Source organism: Theobroma cacao, chromosome 3 (assembly GCF_053813885.1).
Source record: "Theobroma cacao isolate CCN51 chromosome 3, ASM5381388v1, whole genome shotgun sequence".
In the NCBI taxonomy this organism is placed as follows: Eukaryota; Viridiplantae; Streptophyta; class Magnoliopsida; order Malvales; family Malvaceae; genus Theobroma; species Theobroma cacao.
In genome coordinates, this window is record NC_142641.1 from 6,265,789 (window position 1) to 6,286,600 (window position 20,812).

Here is a 20,812-nt window from a genome sequence, read left to right on the forward strand (position 1 = left end):
GGCGGAAGATAGGAGTATTTCTACTCTTAATATTGTGAGTGAACTTATTATCATCTTAATTATCTAGAGTAGTTTTATACAATTGTGTGATTTTATGAAAAATGGGTTTAAATGGTAAATTGCTATGTTTTAAGAGAGATTGTAATTTTATGAAATAATTTTATAAATTTTTTGAAAAATCGAATATTGGTTTTGAAAATAGAGTAATTGGAGACTGCTAGTTTGTGTTGCAAATTTATGGTTTTGAATTGAATGGCTTATGATAATAAATGAGCATGAATGGCTAAACTGATTTTGGTGTTAGAATTATTTATACTGTGTATTCAGCCTTGAGAGGCTAGGTTGCGATAAATTGCCATGTCATGCTAGAATGAATTTTATTGATTGGTGGATTATATATTAATTATTTACTGCAGAGGGGGTTCCGTGGACCAGCCTATTAGAGGGGCACGGTAAACTCCATTATATTATTACCTCGAACGGAGAGGCGCGTAGGGTATCTCCTGGGGTAAAGCTTAGGGTTCACTTCACGCCAAACCACCACGTGAAGGGGAACTCAGCCAACGCCAATGAACGGCTGTATTTTTCTCAAATTAAAAATATATTTTAAGTGTATACAAAATTTTAACAGCCTTGGCGGACTCGGTTGGATGCCCTGCGCAAGGTATCACCGAGTATGAGTTTTGGCACGAGCCAAAGTTTTAAGAAATTCATAAGCCAAGTTGATTTCTCGATTTTTATGGATTGATTTTATTTGGTTGAAATGAGTTGAAAGGTAATGAAATTACAGTATGATGATTTATTTTAATTGTCTCCATTTACTCGACTTTAGATAGTTTAGATGGTATTTGTTTACTCACTGGGATTTTATAATCTCACCACCCTCATTTCCTCACATTTCAGGCTCAGGGAATTCCATAGTTAGCTGACTTTGACAAGGACTTTCATTTGGACTCGAATCGGTAAAAGCTGTAGGTTTCCAGCTTCCGATGCATTTTGGTTAGATGTGGGCCCACGTGTCACTGTAAAAGAAATTTTATGCTTTGGTTATTTGCTTTATAGTATATATAAATATAATTAACTTTTACGCTATAAGAATTATGTACCGATAGTTTTATGAAAATTATTTTATAAGAAAATAGTTTATTTTATTGAATATTTTTATTATATTCAAATGGTCAAATTTTCACTTCAAATGAATGTTTTAGCTATTTAATTTGTTTTTAAATCATTAAATATATATTTTCGGCTTACTTACTACATTTTTAGCAAGTTTTGAGATTTTTGACGAAAAATTACGAAAATGCCCCTGTGAGCCAGAAAATAATATTTTATTGTTCTTATTTAAAAATGACTTATGATTTTTTTGAAATGCGAGATTTAATAACTGTTGCTCACCGGGGAGTTGCGAAAGTTGATGCTAAGCCTTGCGAGGTTTCAATCGACATTAGGGGTGAAGAATGTCTGTCGAGGCCTCGCGACGGTTGTCACTGGCCCGATGGGGAGTTCCGGGTCGTGACAGTATCCCCGAGGACTAGTTTTTGGCTTGAGCCCTGTTTATAATAAAAGTCATAACCTTAACAACTGTTTTGGTAAATTACAAATAGTTTATGGTTTAAGAAATAAATTGAAAACCTTATGAAATGGTTTGTGATTTGTTGTTTAAACTAGCCTCCATTTTACTCGCCTTTGGATATTTATAATAATGTCTATTTACTCATTGGGATTGCAAAATCTCACCCACCTCCTTTCCAAATATTTCAGGCCTGTGGTAGCTTGTAGATACCCGATTTTGTCGAGGATTCCAGTTGACCCCTCTATCTCACAGACAGTAGGTTACTATCACCAACACTTGGTGTATTTATGGGCCACTTGTCATTGTAATTATTATTGTACATTACAACTTTGTAAATTATTGTATGTATGAATTTATTTTACTTACACGTGTTTCTATAAATATTGTTTTATATAAAAATGCTATATTTTAATCAATATTTTGAATAGTAATATTTGTCTATAAATCCTTTTAAAATAATTTTGTCTTTGATTTACTTGAGTCGAAAGCGACTGGTAATTATTTAAAACGGAATGTTTAACAACGATTGCTCACAGGAAAGGCAAGAAACGGATACGTAAGCCTTGCGGGGTTCTGATTGGCATTTCGGGTAATGAGTGTAAATCGGGAGGTCGCGGCGGCTGTCATGGGCCTGAGGGAGGTTCCGAGTCATGCCAAAAATATTCTTTTCTGATATATGTTTCATAACATGAATATTCAATTTACTCAATTAATCAACATGGCTTATATATCTCGCAAAACTTGGCTCTTACCAAAATCATTCCCGGGGATGCCTTGGCCTAGGCATCTGACCGAGACCACCAAGGCTATTAAATATCTTTACATCCGAAATTCTAGCCATGCCTTGGCGTTGGTTGAGTCTCACTCTCACGCGGTGGTCCACATGAAGTGCACTCAAAAAACCCACATCAGGAGATACCCTACGCGCCTCTATGACCGAGGTGAGAATATAAAGAAGTTTATCGTGCCCCTCAATAGGCTAGTCCACGGAACCCCGCCACTGCAGTAGCTAATCTTTTTTTTATCTACCACTTGATTTATAAAATCCTTATCTGCATGACATGGCAATTTATCATAATCTAGCCTCTCAAGGCTGAATACATAGTATATATAATTTTGATACAAATACCGACTTTGCCATTCATGCTCACATATTGTTATAAGCCATATAATTTAAAACACAATATATAACACAAGCAGGCAGTCTCCAATCACTCTATTTTCAAAACCAGTATTCAATTTTCCATAAAATCTATAAAATCATTTTATAAAATCACAATTTCTCCTAAAACATAGTAATTTACTATTTAAACCCATTTTCCATAAAATCACATAATTGTATAAAACTACTCTAGATAATTAAGACGATAATAAGTTTACTCACAGTTTTCGAAAACTAAATTCAGGTACTCCAACTATTACTCCTCGGGTGTGATTTCTTTGCCCTTGCCAGAGGATTCGCCACCTTGACAAATTGCACAATTAAGAGGTTTACTACTTTGGTACTAAACCAAAATAAACTAATTTATACTACTAATGCGCCTATTTCAGTCTTTTACTCAATAAATCGATATACGCGTCTGTTTAAACTCCAAATTAATTTTTCAGTTTTTATACCTCAATTGCACCCAAATTGACTTAATGTCCCTCAGTGTGGTGCAAATTATTAGTCCCGATAGCAAATTACAAAAATACCCCTAGTGGGTAAAAATTCATATTTTTGCTCCGAAAATTGTCATTATTTTTCTAGGCTCATAATTCATCATTATTCATCATAATTCCTCAAATAAACATCAAGATCAACAGCCAATATTCCCCTAGAAAATTCGGCATAATGGGTTTCAATGGGAAAAAATTATTTCTCTAGCTTATTTTTACTATATTTCAATATAACCTAACTAAAATCACTTAATTCAATTAAAATCAATCAAAACTCATCCATGGAGGTTTGGCCAACATGGGTGTCCACACCTACTTTCTAATTTTGCATGGAAATGAGAAAAAATGCATGGGTAGTGAAAATCACAAGGAAAATCAATGAAATTTACCTTTTTAATGCTCGATTTCTTGATTTCTCTTAATTTTTTCCAAATTTTTCAGCTAAGGTTCTTATTTCTTTTCCCCCTTTTCTCTCCTGGTTTGGACGGCATGAAAAAGATGAGAATTCTGGAAATTTTGACCTTATTAAAGGCTAAAATAATCTAATATTATTTTATTTATTTTTTTAATGTTTTATTAATTCCTTAAATTCTAGCCATCCATTTGTTTCCAAATTTTCACCATACACTTGTCCCACATATCCATAGATTAGATAAAATTCTCAGACTTATCCAAAGTCTTGGTGGAGTAATTTTTAAATTTTACACTTTTACCCCCGTAAAAGTCAAAAATTACATTTTTACCCCAAAAATTGAAAAATTTCCCATAGACATATTTTTCATCCCTTATACTCATACCATTCTCCAATTGGTCAAATTTGATCTAAATTCTCTCAAAATCTCAAATTTTATCCACGGATGGTAAAAATTACGATTTTACCCCTACACTCCAAAAATCACCGGAATTAAACTTTTTCACTGCCAAACCCTCAAATTATACTCTAATAAGTCTAATATAATCAATCTTAATCAAACAAAATTAAAAAATCTTTTTTAAAAAAAATTCCATAGTCGTCCTCAAGTGGTAAATTATCATTTTGCCCCTGGAATACTTAAAGTCCGGATTAACTCCAAATCGGACCTCAAACTCTGAATCCTCATTTTAAATAAATCCATGGGTTTTAGTTTTCTCAAATTCATCCTCGATTCTCTGTTTAAATTAGTTCAAAACTTATTTAACTGAACCGTATCATTAGGGGCAATGCAGTCATTTAACTTGTTTTCCGGGGCAATTCAATATACAAACATGCTATCCAAAGCATGTGAATGATATATCACAGATAATTTACGGTCAGGTGTTACAATTTCAAACTCCATTCCAACTTTTGGAATAATTTCTTTTGGCATATTTGCATGAGTTGAAATCATAATATTAGCATTAGAATTTGCAACGACCTCTCCCTGGTCGCTGCCGGTGTCCAAGACTTTCGAAAAAAAAGCGCTAAGTCCGGAACAAGCCTTTCTCGAAGTGCCCGTTAGTTCACTATATACAATCACCATTCCATGTTGGTACTTAAAACATTATTCTATCATATCATGATTTGAACCATAAACATAATAATCAATTCAATCTTTAAACCATTTATTCACAAGTATATACATTGAAATCCATGATCTCCAATTATTTACTTATATCAACATCAATATTCGTTTATAACTTAATAAACAAAGTGCTACGATTCAACCTCTAACAGCGGAGCGACTCGGAATAAAATGCTAAGAAATGCTTTTACCTATTTCCGGTGGACCGAACGCGTCACTAACTACACACTAGGCTAATCCCTATCTGCAAAAGAGGAAATAAAGGGGTGTGAGTCTCATAGACTCAGTGATAATCATCGACTCAGCGAGTAGGGCGTAGATGGGAAACAAGCAAACGGCAAATCAATTGAATATAAAATGCAAGATTATAAAATCAACTCGTTTCAAACGAGGGTTTGTGCCTTATATAGAAATCGAGAATTTCTTATAAAGTATAAATAATCGAGGTAATAAAATCTTTCACATCGAAATATATTAATAATCATTTTCGAATCAAATCAATAAAATTTAGCAAGCTCCCGCAAAACCAAATAATATTTAAAATCATGCACAAATCATAACTCGTCCCATATGCGAAGTGTCACGACCCGGTACTCCCCTCGAGCTCGTGACAACCGTCGCGACGTCCCGGTAGACATTCGTTACTCAGAGTGCCAACCGAAACCCCACAAGGCTTTAGTAACATTTTCTCATCTCCCCTGTGAGTAATCATCGCCAAATCTCATTTTTAAAGAATTTTAAACTTTTTCCCCTTTCAAAACCGTGGAAAAATAATTTTCGCCTCACAAAGGCGTTTTCGTCATTTTTTCTCGAAATTTTTCGAACCTGACTAAAAATGTAGTAGATGAGTGGAAAACACATATTTCATGATTTAAAATAAATTTGAGTGTCTAAAACATTTATTAAAAATGATATTGCAACTATTTGAATAAAAAAAATATTCTATAAAATATTCTAATTTCTTGTAAAATAATATTTATATAGTCATCGGTAATTTTTTTTTTTTGTAATGTAAAAGCTAAATAAATTCATACGTACTACAATATAGATAACCGGGATATGAAATTTACTTTACAGTGACTTGTGGGCCCACAAGGAACAAAAGTGCACAAAGGCAATAAACCTACAGTTTTTAGAGTAGTCAAGCCAACTATAGCCTTCGACGATATCAGCTATCTACACACTATCCTGAGCCTGAAATGGGTGAAAATGAGGGTGGTGAGATTATATAATCCCAGTGAGCAAACAAATACCATCTAAAATATCTAAAGCCGAGTAAATAGAGACAATTAAAATAAATCATCATACTGTAATTTCATTACCTTTCAACTTATTTCAACCAAATAAACAACTAGGCTTATGATTTCCTGAAAAGCTTGGCTCGTGCTAAAAATCATTCTCATACTCAGTTATCAGGGATGCCTTGGTGACTCGATATAAGAAATCATGATTGTGAAAGGTACTACTGATCTGGCTTCAAATGATGATAATTGCCATAAATAAAGCATTTAATTGAACTGAAGGTGAACGAGGTAAATAAATTGAATGTCCCTATAGAAGGAAAAAGCAATAGGATCATAAAAAAAGATTGATAACGCAACATCGACGTGAATTCGAGGACGAATTCTATTTAAGTGGGGGAGATTGAAATGCCCCATACTTTGATATGGTGATAAATAAAGTTGGTCGGATGCGAATTAAGGCATAATAAGGAACTTTGGGAACCAAAGAGACAAGATAAAATTTTTAGAATAAAATAATATTAAAATATTAATATTTAGTCGGATGTTGAAATCAGTCATGAAGAAAGATCATATGGTTGATCCAAGTAGGGGAGAATATGTCAAGCCTGACTCTATAAAATACTTGTCATGACATACATGTGATGGATAGCATGTTTGCATGCTAGGAGAGTCCCGAAAAATTTACAAAAGTCAATATTGTACCTAAAGGTACAACAAAGTTAATTTAAGCCTCGAAATAGATCAAATAGAGAATTTAAGATGAAATTAAGAATATTAAAGTCCCAGAATGGTTTAATATGGTGATTTGGAGTTCGAAGATCAATTTGGAGTCAAACCAAAAATTTCACTATTTGGGGGTAAAATGGTAATTTTGCCACTTGAGGACAAAATGGAAATTTTTTTTAAATATTTTGATCATATTTGACTTATTGGAGTATGATTTGAGGTTGAGAAGTGAAAAATGGTGATCTCAGTCATTTTCGAAGTATAGGGGTAAAATGGTAATCTTATCTCCGCATGGGCAAAATTGTAATTTTCCACCACCAGAACACTTGTCCAGCACATGGATTTTTTCCAATTTTATCATGGATAATTGAAGGAATTTATATGGTGGAGAGAGAAAGCTTAATAGTTAAGAAATAAAAATGGACTAATGAAATGGTGACACATGGCATATTTATAACCATTAAATATTTGACTTATAAATTAACACAAATCGGCCCATTTTCTCTTCATATGGCCAGCCAAACCAAGAGCAAAGAAAGAACAAAGGGAGAAAAGAAAAACAAGAACCCTAGGTGGAAAAATTCAAAGGAAAATTGGTGGATTTCAAGGAATCAAGTAATCAAAGGTAAAATTTCTTGATTTTGACTTGTGATCTACCTTTCCCATGCATTTCTCCTTATTTTCCATGATTAGATTTCATGTTTTCATGGTGAATTCATGGCTGGTCAAAATGGGTATGGAGAGAGAAAGATGTTGGATTGATTTGATTTTAAGTTATGTTAGTGTTTTTAGTTAGTTTAGCATATTTAGAAACAAAATAATAAGAAAAGAATTCATTTTCCCCCGTCACCATCATTGGCCGAATTTTCTAGGGAGGATTTTGTGGCTGAAATTGATGATATTTCATGATATTTGGGTGATATTTGATGTTTGGTGAGGCTAGAAATTAAATGGGAAATTTTGGTGTGAAAATTTAAATTTTTACTTAATGTATAGACATGTGTGATTATTGACCCGGGACTGATAAATTAAATCTCATTCACAATCACTGAGGTAATTTAGGTATAATTGGAGTGTAGAAAGTGAGAAGAATTGATTTGGAGTTAAATTAGAGATTTTAGCGGATTAGGCCGAGTATAGTGTGACTTAGGTCGAATATCACATTTAAGTGATTAATCAGACATTTTGCATCCCATCGCATGCATTCATTTAGATTTAGATAGCCTGAAATAGTTTATGATAAATTGACACAATTTATTGAAATTCATGTCACGTATGATGTATAGGTGGTGAGCCCTCTAACAAGAGTAAAGAGATTGTGCCCGAAGATAAGGAATAGGAGTATATCAAACTCCTAGTACTGTGAGTAACCTTACCATCATTTTAATTATCTAAAGTATGTTTTTAATCGGTTTTGGTGAAATTTTATGAAAATGAGTTTAAATGGTAAATTTTTGTGTTTTACAAACAGAATGTGTTTACATGAAAAGATTTTATAAATTGTCTTGAAATTGAATAACGATTTTGAAAATAGAGTAATTAGAGACTACCGGTATGTTGTAAATTTATGATTGAAAATTGATGGCTTATGTTATATTGTTATTTTGTTGGCATGACTGGCTAGGCTGTGTTTTATGAATTGTATGAATTGTTTTATTTTATCCTTGCAAACTAGGTAGTAAAATATTAGCCCTGTCATGCTGTCAAAATTTTATTGTATGGTGGGTTTAGCTTGCTGCAGTAGGCGGATTCTGTGGACCAGCTTATCAGAGAGGCACGAAATCTGGATATATATATGTACCTCGGTCGGAGAGGCGCATAGGGTATCTCCTGAGGTATGGACAGAGTTCACGTCACGTCGAATCACCTCGTGATAATGAACTCCGTTAACGCCAAGGAATGGTTGTGTTTTTCAAACTAAAAATATGTTTTACATGTATACAAAATTTTAACAGCCTTGGCAGGCTCGAGTGTACGCCTCTGATCAAGGTGTCATTGAGTACTATTTGATGGCATGAGCCAAATGTTTATGGAAGTTATAAGTCTTAATGAGAAATTAAATGAAATATAACCGTTTGCATGGGTTGGGATAAATTTTCAAATTGTGAAATACTTAAAAATGATGGGATATTTTAATTGTCTCCTTTTACTCGACTTTAGCTGATTTAAATGATGTTTGTTTACTCACTGAGATTTTATAATCTCACCACCCTCCTTTCCACCCATTTCAAGCTCAGAGTAGGCTGTAGATAGCTGATTTCATCGAGGGCTTCCATTGGACTTGTGTCTTCCAAACTGTAGGTTCACCGTTTTCCTCACTTCTAGTCATTCGTGGCCCGCTTGATATTGTAAATTAAATTAAATTAATTTAAATGCATTGGTTTACTGTGTCACAGTATGAATGAAATTATTTTGCTTTTATGTTACAAAAAGTATTTACGTATAATTCTAAAATTACTGTTTATAAGAAAATAAAATATTTTATTGAATATTTTGTTTTATCTTCTCATTATATTTAAATAATTATAATTTCAATTTAAATAAAGGTTTTAGGTGCTTAAACTTATTTTTAATTGTGAATTATGCGATTAGTACTTGCTTACTAAATTTTAAACTGGTTTCAAAATTTTTCAGTGAAAAATGACCAAAACGCCCCTGTGAGATGAAAACTTTTATTTTATCTGTTTTAAATTGGAAATAGCTCAAAATTCTTTGGAACATAATATTTGGCAACGGTTACTCACCGAGAGAAATGAGAAACTAATATTAAGCCTTGCGGAGTTCCGGTTGACATTCCGAGAAATGAATGCCCATCGAGGCACCGCGGCGATTGTCACGAGCTCGAGGGGAGTTTCGGGTCGTGACACCAATTATACCTAAATTACCTCAGTGACTATGAATGAGATTCAATTTATTAGTCCCGGGTCAATAATCACACATGTCTATACGTTAAGCAAAAATTCAGATTTTCACACCAAAATTTTCCATTTAATTTCTAGCCTCACCAAACATCAAATATCACCAAAATATCATGAAATATTATCAATTTCAGCCACAATATCCTCCCTAGAAAATTCGGCCAATGATGGGTAATGGGAGAAAATGAATTTTTCTTGTTGGTTGGTTTTTAGACATGATAAACTAACTAAAAACACTAACATAACTTAGAATCAAATCAATCTAACTTCATTCGCTCTCCATGCCCATTCCAACCAACCATGAATTTACCCCGAAAACATGAAATCTACCATGGAAAATGAAAAAGAAAGTATGGGTAGTGTAAATAATAAGTCAAAATCAAGAAATTTTACCTTTATTAGCTTAATCCCTTGAAATCCCACACTTTTTCTTCAATTTTTCCAACTAGGGTTCTTATTTTTTTTTCCTTTCCTCCTTTGTTCTTCTTTGGCCGGCCATATCAATGAGAAATGGGCTGATTTTGTATTAATTTTAAAGCTAAATATTTAATGGTTTTAAATATGCCATGTGTCACCATTTCATTGGTCCATCTTTATTTCTTAACTATTAAGCTCTCTCTCCACCATATAAATTCCTTCAATTATCCATGATAAAATTGGATAAAATTCATATGCTGGACAAGTGATCTGATGGTGGAAAATTACTGTTTTGCACTTGGGGTGGTAAAATTACCATTTTACCCCTATACTTCGAAAAATACCAAAATTATAATTTTTCACTTCTCAACCTCAAATCACACTCCAATAAGTAAAATATGATCAAAATCTTTGAAAAAAAATTCCCTATTTTGTCCTCGAGTGACAAAATTACCATTTTACCCCTAGATAGTGAAATTTCTAAATTGACTCCAAATCAGTCCTCGAATTCCGAATCACCATTTTAAGTCATTCTGAAAATTTAAAATTCTCAATTTGATCTTAAAATCTCTACTTTGACTAGTTCGAAGTTTAATTCAACTTAATTGTACCATTTGGTACATTACCGACTTTTAATGATTTTTCGGGGCTTTCCAAGTGTGCAAGCATATTGTCAATCATATAAATGATATGGCAAGTATTTTATAAGGTCGGGCTTGACACGAAGAATTACAGATTCATTTCACAAATAAACAAATAGAGGAACTGCGAAAAATCGTTTAATTCCATTTTCACTATGCAAAGAAATATAATTCATAATATTAAAACTTATTTCAACTCATATGAAACCATTACATTTTTGTCAAAAATAAACAACATGGCTTATGACTTTTTTAAAAACTTGGTTTGTACCAAAATCATTCTCATACCTAGTTATCAGGGATGCCTTGATCGAGGGTTATCCCAACCGAGTCCGCCAAAGCTGTTAAAAAGTTATGTACGCATAAATCATGTTTTTATTTTGAAAACATAGTCGTTCTTTGGCGTTAGCGGAGTTCATCATCACGAGGTAGTTCGACGTGATGTGAACTCTATCCATACCTCAGGAGATACCCTACGCGTCTCTCCGACCGAGGTACATATATATATTAGGATTCCGTGCCCCTCTAATAGGCTGGTCCACAGAACCCGCCCACTGCAGCAAGCTAACCCACCATACAATAAAATCTCAATCGCATGACATGGCAATTATATCAAAATCCAGCCTATCAAGGCAAATAACAGTTTATACACTTTCAATACAAATACCAATCCAGCCATTCATGCCCACATTATGATAAGCCATTTGATTTTAAATACACTTTATAACACAACAAGTAGTAATCTCCAATTACTCTTGAATTTCTTGGTTAAAATGAAATCACCTTTTAAAAAAATTCAAATTTGATCTTCAAGGGGATATTTTAAATCTTTCTCAAAATATCGGTCCCTACATCAAGTTAAAACTCTCTTTTCGTAAAATATTCATTGTAAATATTCGCATGATATTTTGTATCAAAATAGCATGGTGAATATGTAATAAATTTCATGAAAACACACTACACAAGCAATAAAGCACAATTTCCTTTAATGTAAATCTTTTCGAAAAGCTTGTTTCCCGGTTTAAACACTTTACGTATAATATATATATATATATATTCCAAATGATTTCTAAAAATAATTTACACCCACAATTCCTTAAAATTCTATCAACGCATGCTTTCCATAAATTTTACACTTCACGTAAAATATACGTACATGTATATATATATGAAATTTTTTAAAATTGACACTCCCTACTCACCTCATAATAGTGGGATATTGCTTCACTATTGATTCGCACGCATATATAATTATTCCTATTTGTTGGTCACATACTTCGTTCAGCACGCCTCCACGACAAACTTTCCTAGCAATAATTTAAACTCAATATACTTAATCACACATTTGTATGGGTAGCAACTTAATTAAAAATTTCTTAAGCAACTTGTATATTTTTCATCCAAAATATGCACAATATTAAACTACCCATAAATCTTAAAATATAACATTAACTTACCATTGGGCCTTTTTCATTTCTTTATGACCTTTGGGCCCCCCCTTCATGGGCTTATCTAATTTTTTTTCTTATTTGGGCTAAGCCCATTTATTTTTATTTCCTATTGGATCATGCCTACTTATTTTCTATTGGATAATGCCCATTTATTTTCTATTAGGCCATGCCCATTTTTTTTCTTTTCTTTTTTTTTCTTTTTTCTCCTTTCTTTTTCTCTCTTCCACGTTCTTCCTTCTTCTTCACGGCTTGGCAACACTTCCAGCTCTCTTTTCCTCAAAAATTTGGCAGCACCAAGCTGCCTTTTCTCCCTTAAATTGGCAGCACAATGCTATCCAATTTTTTTGCACAAATTGGCAGCAAACAGCTCCAATTTTTCTGCACAAATTCGTAGCAAACAGCTCCAATTTTTCTGCACAAATTGGCAGCAACCAGCTCCAATTTTTCTACATCCAAAATCAGCCATAAAAATCTCAAAAATTCCAGCAATTAACCTAAAAAAAAATCAGCTTTCTTACCTCAAAATTTTCAACTTTTTTCTTCCTCCAAAAATTGCAGCAAAAAGCTTTCTTTTCCTCCCTCAAAGTGCAACAAAACCGTGCTCAGAAAAGAGCAAAATTTTTCGTTCCTTTTCTCTTCCTCTCCCACGATTTTTCATTCCTTTTTCCTTTCCTTTCTTTCGCTTGGCTTTTGGTTCTTTCTTTCCTCTTCATAACCGACTTCTCTTCATTTCTTTTCTTCTTTCATCTCACATGGCCGGCCCCACCATCCTTTCTACACTCTTTTCTTTTGTTTTCTTTATTTTTTTGTCTTTCTTCCTTTCTTTTGTATGGCCGGCCATTCACCTTACATTTCTTCTTACTTTCTTCTTTTTTCTTTCCTCACATGGCCGGCCCCCACCTTCATTTTCCTTTCTTTACTTTTTTTATTCTTTATTATTGTATCCTATCCTTCTCTCCCATGAACCCATGCCTTTCTTTGACTTTTCCTTGCCTTTCCCCTTTTCATCTCTTGTATATTACTTGGCCGACCACCACCATTCTCTTCTCTTATTATTATTGTTATTATATATATATATATATATTTTAAGTTACATATTGATCACATGAGCGGTTGCCCTTTTGTTCACCTATATTTATATTATTATATATATATTTATTAACTTCAATTAACACATTTGCACGTAATTCTTGATTTTATTTTATTTACCACATAACCCTCCAACTTTCACATTTTAAAATTCACTCTTTTCGATTCGTTTAAAAATTCTAATTTTTATCTATCTCTTTCCTTTACACGCGTACAATCAAAATATCAAAATTGTACTTCAACGCGGTGTCATCATAATATTTAAATATTTACTTACCCGCGTTAGCTCGATTTAATAAAATCACGCTGACGCAATTATCGTCGTTTTCTTTCAAAATTCTTCTTTACTTCATCTCTCCCACTTAAATTAGTCATATTTCATTTTTCATGACTAATTCCGACAATATATAAAATATTAATATTTTAATATTATTTTATTAAATAAAATATTATTTTATTTCAAAATTTTTCACTTGCCTTCTTTGGTCCCGAAACGTATTATTACATCTCGGTTTACTTCCGAATCATCCTTTAGCTTACTAATTCTTCTGCAACAAAAATATTATTATTTAATTATTTTTTTTACACGCGCGAAGCATTTTATTCTTAAACATTCCTTTCATCCTTTGTCGTTCTTTAGCACGTCAATTCACATCAAACGATCATTCGTTTGATCAATAAGGTCTTATTTGTGTCCAACGAGGGTGCGGGGTATTACAGAATTAGTGATGTTTCAACACTTATTTTGCTTTGAATTTTGCTCCTCCATTGGTTCAATTGATGAGGGAATATTATCTTCAATAAATTCCAATCTACAGCATAATTGATCTTTATTCGTTGCATTTGTGATTTCATTATCAATAACCTAAAAAAAAAAAAAAAACAAACTTAGTTATTTTTTAAATTAATAAAAAGATCATCCCTACTTTAATAAAATTTAATTCCTAGTGGGTAAAAATTAATTAATTAAACACAATCAATGATAACAATATATCAAATTTGAATTAAAATTAAATAAATTATACAAATAAAAAGAATAAAAAAGTCAAAATCAAAGAAACATTTATGATGAAAAGAGGGATGAAGATATTCACTATACAATATTTTCTCACCTTATCACATATTTATCAACAAAGGATTCTTATTAAATTAAATTATATATTAATGCTTTTCTCTCGACAAGAAGGAAAAGATGTTGAAATATACATTAATGTTGTAATATATTATAACATCAACAAATGTAAAAAAAAAGTAAAACTTTTTTGAGTTGTTGAATTAAAAAGGAAAAAGTCAAATTTACTTACCTTTGACCATGGAAAGAAGTTCAAGAAGATGCAGAGAATATTATTATTTTATAATCTAATGATTGAAAAATATGTCACACCAATTGTAGCTTTTAAATGCCGTTAGTTTTGAGCACGAACCCTTTCAAACGCCGTTAAAATCTACAAGCATGATAGGATAGATGGCATGAATATATTAATGGGGCACGGAAGGGGACAGGGGATTTCTGTTTGGGGAAAATGCTGATGTTGGTAAGATTTTTTGTTAACGAAAATAGACATATTTATTCATTATATTTTAAAATAGTTATTTTAAATATTTTATTATCAAATATGTTAATAATATTTATCTAATTTATAAATAAAAATAATTCAATTACATTGGATGACTTTCATTAAATATATAATGTTTTTCTCAATTCTAATAAGTTTGAATAAGTTATAAGATAATATTACAAAAATCCCAATTATTTATGTAATTATTATTTAAAAATCAATAAAATACAAATATTCACGTGACAACAAAGTACTAAAATCTTAAAATTACAGCATATCACGAGAATAACAACTCAAAGAAAAAATAAAAAAGTATAACTTTACATTGATTAAACCAAATATGCAGTTGCTTTATTCAACACATCAGTTTCTTTCCTCCATGCAATCCTCTCCTTGGTAGCCTTACCCATGACTTTGATAGCAACAATCTGATCAAAAACAGCATTGTCTGTCGCTTTCTCAGTCTTAGCCTTATGAATGCTCTCAAGCAGTGCACGTTTGTTTTTGAAAACGCTTCCCTTGGCCTTCATGTACATGTCATGGTACATATGCTTATCAATCTTGTTCATTTCCCTGTACTTTCGAAGGAGTCGCCTTAGTACTCTGGCTTTTCTCATCCACAGAAGCTTGGTCGGTAGCCTTGCTTCTCTTGTTCCCTTCCTCTTCCCGTATCCGGACTGCCTTCCTTTTCTCTTGGCCTCGTAGGCTCGCCTACATCTCCATCTTGAGTGAGTTACGTTAGGCTTCTTGATGATGAGACTGTCCTTGACAAGCTTTCTTACGTCCATCCCTGCAATAATATTCATGCACCATGCAAAGGCATTAAACTCTAGTCCAACTCTTAAATTTTCGGTGAGTTTCGGACGCCATGAATTGTTAGGTTGGCCTCATCCTTAATTTTGATATATACATACACACACACACATATATATATATATATATAACATTACAATAAATTATGCATTAATAAGTTTTAGTAATATTTTATTTTATATATTTTCATTATTTCATTAAATCATAATGTTAAAAAAATCTTTAAACTATTTTAAAAAATTCAAATAAACTTTTATTCTTTTATGATGTTCAATCAAACTTTTTTACTTTTATTTTGAGTTAAATAATCCTTTATAATTAATGGTTAATTAATTGTCGTTAGACAAAATACTACTTGCCATTTTGTACTCACATAATGTTGATGTAGCACTAATGTAGAGGGTAAAATGTCACATAATCATATCATCATATCATATCACTTTGGCACATCATCATCCATTATAGTATATCGATATGCCACATCAACGTCATGTAATATAGAATATTAAATTATATTTTTTATTAAGTAAACCATTAATTATAAAGATTTATTTGACTCAAAATAAATATTTGACATAATAAAAAATCAAAATTAATTTAAATTTTATTAAATAACTTGAAGATTTTCTTTGAGAGATTATGCCTTTTATTAATATTTGTAAAAATGTAATATCTATTAGTTTGATGGACGTACTGGGTTTCAATTATTAGATATTTGGGCTAGGCTTGGCTAGGGTAAAGGCTACTAGCAATGTAAAAACCAACCCCAGACCAAGATGCAACATGATAACTCTGCTTGAAGATTGAAGATTAAAGGCCTTTGTTCCAAAAATTAACTACTCTTTCATTTTAAACATACAGTTTATTGGTTTTTCTCTATTTCATAATATTTTCTCATGAATTTATATTTTTTTAAAACTTTTTTATAATACATAATATTTTTAAATTAGACAATGAAAGTCATAAATCTAATTATTTCAATTAAAAAATTTATACTCACCTCTAAAGTTGGATCTCATTAAGTTCCAACTATTAAAAATATTATTATAAAAAATATAATCAAAATCAATATATTTTGAATCTGCGTCAAATCAGACTTTGATAAATATTATGTAACAGGTATGATGCTAAGTAGAAGGTGTATTTATTATCATTATGATTATATATAGCAACTTGTAAAACAACACAAAAAAGAAAACTAGAGATGAATATGATATAAAACAAGAGGAGACATACTGGAGTTGGCCATGGAGATTTGAAGGACCTCGTAGGGGTCGATCCATACTTTTCCCTTACCACACTTGAGTAGGCTGGCAGCCAGTCGCTTCTGCAGCTTCACTGACACCATTGCTATTACTACGATTCTCTCTGGCTACGGCTGCAAACTTTGTTTCACTAAAACCTAACTTAAAAGTAGATCAATGGCAATCGTATAGGTGCAGTGCAGGGTTAGATATATTTTGGACTTCCTCTAGAGGCCTGCTGGCTTCCCCTATCTATCAGGTATTCAAAGCTTGATATATAAATATATATATATATATATATATATAAAATTTTCTTTCATATGGTTTCGTGGGCTGCAAGTGAAGTGTCCATATTAATCCACGTGACCCATGTTTGCTTGTTTGACAACCGTTGAGCGTTGAAGACTTTTTTTTTTTTGTTTTCTTTTCATTACTTTTCTTGGAGACAAAGTAAGAAGCAGAAATCCATTAATATTAAAACCATAAAATAATACTTATTCACGTTTTGAAAATAGTTTTAATTACAAATTTATAACTATAGAAGCTCCAAAGAGCTTCTAGCTTGACACTTGGTGAGCCTTTTGTCTTGACATTTGGCACTCTCACATCTATAGGCTTTTACTTACTTGGGTTTTTGGGCTTAGATTTGATTTGGGCTTACTTGAGGGTTTTTTCCTCAATTACTGTATTGCTTGTTACTTTCTTTTTCCTATCTTCATCTCCTCTCCTAATGGATTTTAGATATTTCTCTTTTTAACATGTGGCTTCAAAGTTCTTGGCTTGACACGTGATTGGATTTTTGGGACGTAGGTTTCAGGTTTGATGGTTGGGTTTGTGGTTGAGTTTTTGAGGTGTGGGTTTCAGATTTGATGGGGTTAAGTTTGGAGGGTTTTCAACTTGACACGTGATTGGGTTTTTGGGATGAGGACATGAGGTCTGATGGAGTTGGGTTTTTGGAGCTTGATCTTGAGGTTTTTTGAAGTTGGATTTTGGATTAGAGTTTTTTACTCTATTCAAAAATTTTTCTTTTTGACTTCTTGTACATGGGACACATGGCTTGTTGAATTCATCGAGAGTCGTATGCTTCTAGATTCTTCCCCATTTTCCACCTCTCTCTTTTTCTTTTATTATAAATTTAGAGATTTTATTTAAAGTTTTTTTTTTATCATCGTAAGTATGTTTTTGTATAAAAGCGCTACTACAAAGACCACTATGATAGTTATAGTAATAACACTTATATATTTTGTACATATCAAAGTATACTAACAATTAAATATAATAACATAATTATTATTATATATCTATTTCACAAAATGTTCTCAACTCAATTGAAAAAAAAAAAAAATTACCATATCAAACACATCCCACTTCATAACTCCACCTGTAAAGGGTGGGTCTTAAATAAGTATGATATTTAGTACTATTTTTTCATCTATGATATATTACAATTATTGAAATTCGGTTTTGCAAATTTATAGAATTTGTCAAAAATAAAAAATAATATCTTTTAGTGGGATTAAATATATTTAAACTTAAAATTAAATAAATTATTATTTATTAATATAATAATATTCCCGAGTTGGACCTGATTTTTCCGTCAAGGTGGTGTGACTTGATCCTTAGACACCTTTATTCTCAAGCAAAATTGTTTTTTTTTTTTTTTTGTGTGTATGTAATTCTACTAGAAGTAAAAAAAGAATGACGAATGAGGAAACAAAAGAGAGGAATAAAGGAGATTTGACTCAGATCGATTAAGTTATTTTTTATTTTTTTAAAAAAAAATCGAATTTGACTCCAATAGAGTCAAATAAGTAAGTGTTGGAATAGAATTATGACATAATATCTAAAAAACTCTTAAATTATTTAAAAATATTTAATAAATCTTTATATTTTTATTGTGTTTAATTAAGTTTTTTTTTTATTTTGATCCAAATAAACTGTTATAATTTTATTTTGAACTAAATAAACTCTTATGATTAATGATTGACTTAGTCAAAATATCATTTGTTATTCTATGTAACGTGACTTTAATTTGGTATATTAACATATCATAATTAACGAAAATATGACATGCTGATATATCATAATAGAAAAAAATATAACATGCTAATATATCATAATTGATGATGACGTGTTATATTAATCTAGTATGATAACATAATCATATAACATTTTTTAACATCATATCAATGCCATGAGAATATAGAATGATAAGTGGTGTTTTGATTAATGAGAATTAGTTAATCATTAGTCATAACGGCTTATATGACCCAAAATAAAAATACAAGGTTTAATTGAACATAGTAAAAAATAATTATTTAAATTTTATTAAATAGTTTAAGAGCTTTTTTGAACATTATGCCTAAAACTATTTAATGTCAATTTGTTAAATAAATAAAACAATTCTCTTGAGAAAAAATAAAGGAAAAACTATTTAGATTGAAAATAAATAGCGGTACAAATGTTACATATCAATTTAAAAAAAAAGGCATAGTATCTAAAAAAATTTAAATTATTTAAAAATATTTAAATAAGTCTTTGTTCTTTTATTGCTTTCAATTAAGTTTTTATATTTTTATTTTGAACCAAATAAACTCTTATACTTTTATTTTAAACTCATATGATTAATTATTGACTTAGTAAAAATATCACTTATCATCCTATGTCATATGACATTCAGTCAAAATGATATTAACGTGGCATGTTGATATGTCATAATAGATAATGATGTAATATGCTAACACATCATAATTGATTATGACATGACATGCTAATGTCATATGATAACATTATCACGTGATATTTTACTTTCCACATCAACACCAAGTCAATGCAATGTGGATATAAAGTAAAAAATTATATTTAAACTAATAATAATTAGTCAACCATTATTCATAAGAATTTATTTGATTCAAAATAAAATTTAAGAGTTTAATTGAACCCAATAAAAGAATAAAGACTTATTTGAGTTTTTTTAGTAATTTAAGGACTTTTTTCAACTTATGCCAAAAAAAATGAAAAAGGGAGCAAGCAAAATAACTAGATTTTAATAAAAAAATATATATTAGTTATAACTCAAAATAGGTTGATTTTAAAGAAAAGATATATTATTTATTTATTTGATTAATTCAATCTTGAATGTGTTATCCAACTACTTAACAAATTTGAAATTAAACATTCAAAACTTATTAATGTAGAAATAGTTAAGACAATTTTTTTAAAAAAAATCAACAAAAAATTGTCGAGTCTTAGGATTTAATAGTCATTAAGGAGTTCAAATTGTATTTTTTGTTTTGAAAATAATTTTATTTTGTTTTTATACCTAACACTTTAAAAAAAAATCTTTGAATTATTTTTCAAAATTCAAACAAGTTTATATTCTTTTATTGCATTTAATTAATTTTTTATATTTTTATTTTATATCAAATAAATCCTTATAACTATCTAATAATGTCATTAGTCAAATTGTATTTTGTCATTTTTATATTACGTTATGATATAACATAACATGTCGACATATCATAATAATAGTATAACATAATATGCTTACATGACATGATCATGTTGAATCTTTACCTTCTACACCAAATACCATATTGGTACTAAAAAAAATGACAAATCAAATTTTAATTGAGAGTAATTAATTAATTTCTAATTATAAAACTTATTCGGTTCAAAATCAAAATTTACTATGTCGGATAAACGCTCCGTTGTTTTTGATTTTTGAAGTTTAAATTAATAGTATTTGAACAAATCAGGAATCATAGAAGTAGAAAGTAGCAAGGTTTAAAAATCTGATTTGTTTGGATAATATTGGATACATAGGAGAAACGGTTGTCTACGTGGCGCGGAGTAAGGGATTAGGCTCGCACAAGTGACGTAAGACCTTCCAACACTGACAGACTGGACTCCTTTATAAACGACCAAACCGAGT

At 31.0% G+C, this 20,812-nt stretch overlaps 1 protein-coding gene and 1 long non-coding RNA gene across 8 annotated transcripts in view; both read right to left on the reverse strand.

Annotated features, from left to right (window-relative positions):
• Nucleotides 1-13,060, reverse strand: part of LOC148763525 (uncharacterized) — a 68,342-nt gene extending 55,282 nt beyond the window's left edge. For 2 of the 7 annotated variants that reach the window (XR_016025129.1, XR_016025127.1), the window contains exons 1-3: nucleotides 12,692-13,059; nucleotides 12,180-12,619; nucleotides 11,925-12,029 (exon numbers count right to left, since the gene is read on the reverse strand). This is a non-coding gene — a long non-coding RNA (uncharacterized LOC148763525). Of the gene's footprint in view, nucleotides 1-2,609; nucleotides 2,629-4,792; nucleotides 5,021-5,770; nucleotides 5,971-10,919; nucleotides 11,287-11,308; nucleotides 12,030-12,179; nucleotides 12,620-12,691 lie in introns of those variants that run through there. The other 5 variants (XR_016025130.1, XR_016025125.1, XR_016025126.1 and 2 more) reach the window with 5 other exon arrangements.
• Nucleotides 13,061-14,997: 1,937 nt separating this feature from the next.
• Nucleotides 14,998-17,125, reverse strand: LOC18604333 (large ribosomal subunit protein eL19z-like). The gene is made up of 2 exons (XM_007036743.3): nucleotides 16,871-17,125; nucleotides 14,998-15,611 (listed from the first exon to the last, which is right to left on the reverse strand). The coding sequence occupies exons 1-2, from the start codon at nucleotides 16,980-16,982 to the stop codon at nucleotides 15,151-15,153; spliced, it is 573 nt and encodes a 190-aa protein (XP_007036805.3). The 5' UTR covers nucleotides 16,983-17,125; the 3' UTR covers nucleotides 14,998-15,150.
• Nucleotides 17,126-20,812: the final 3,687 nt, after the last annotated feature.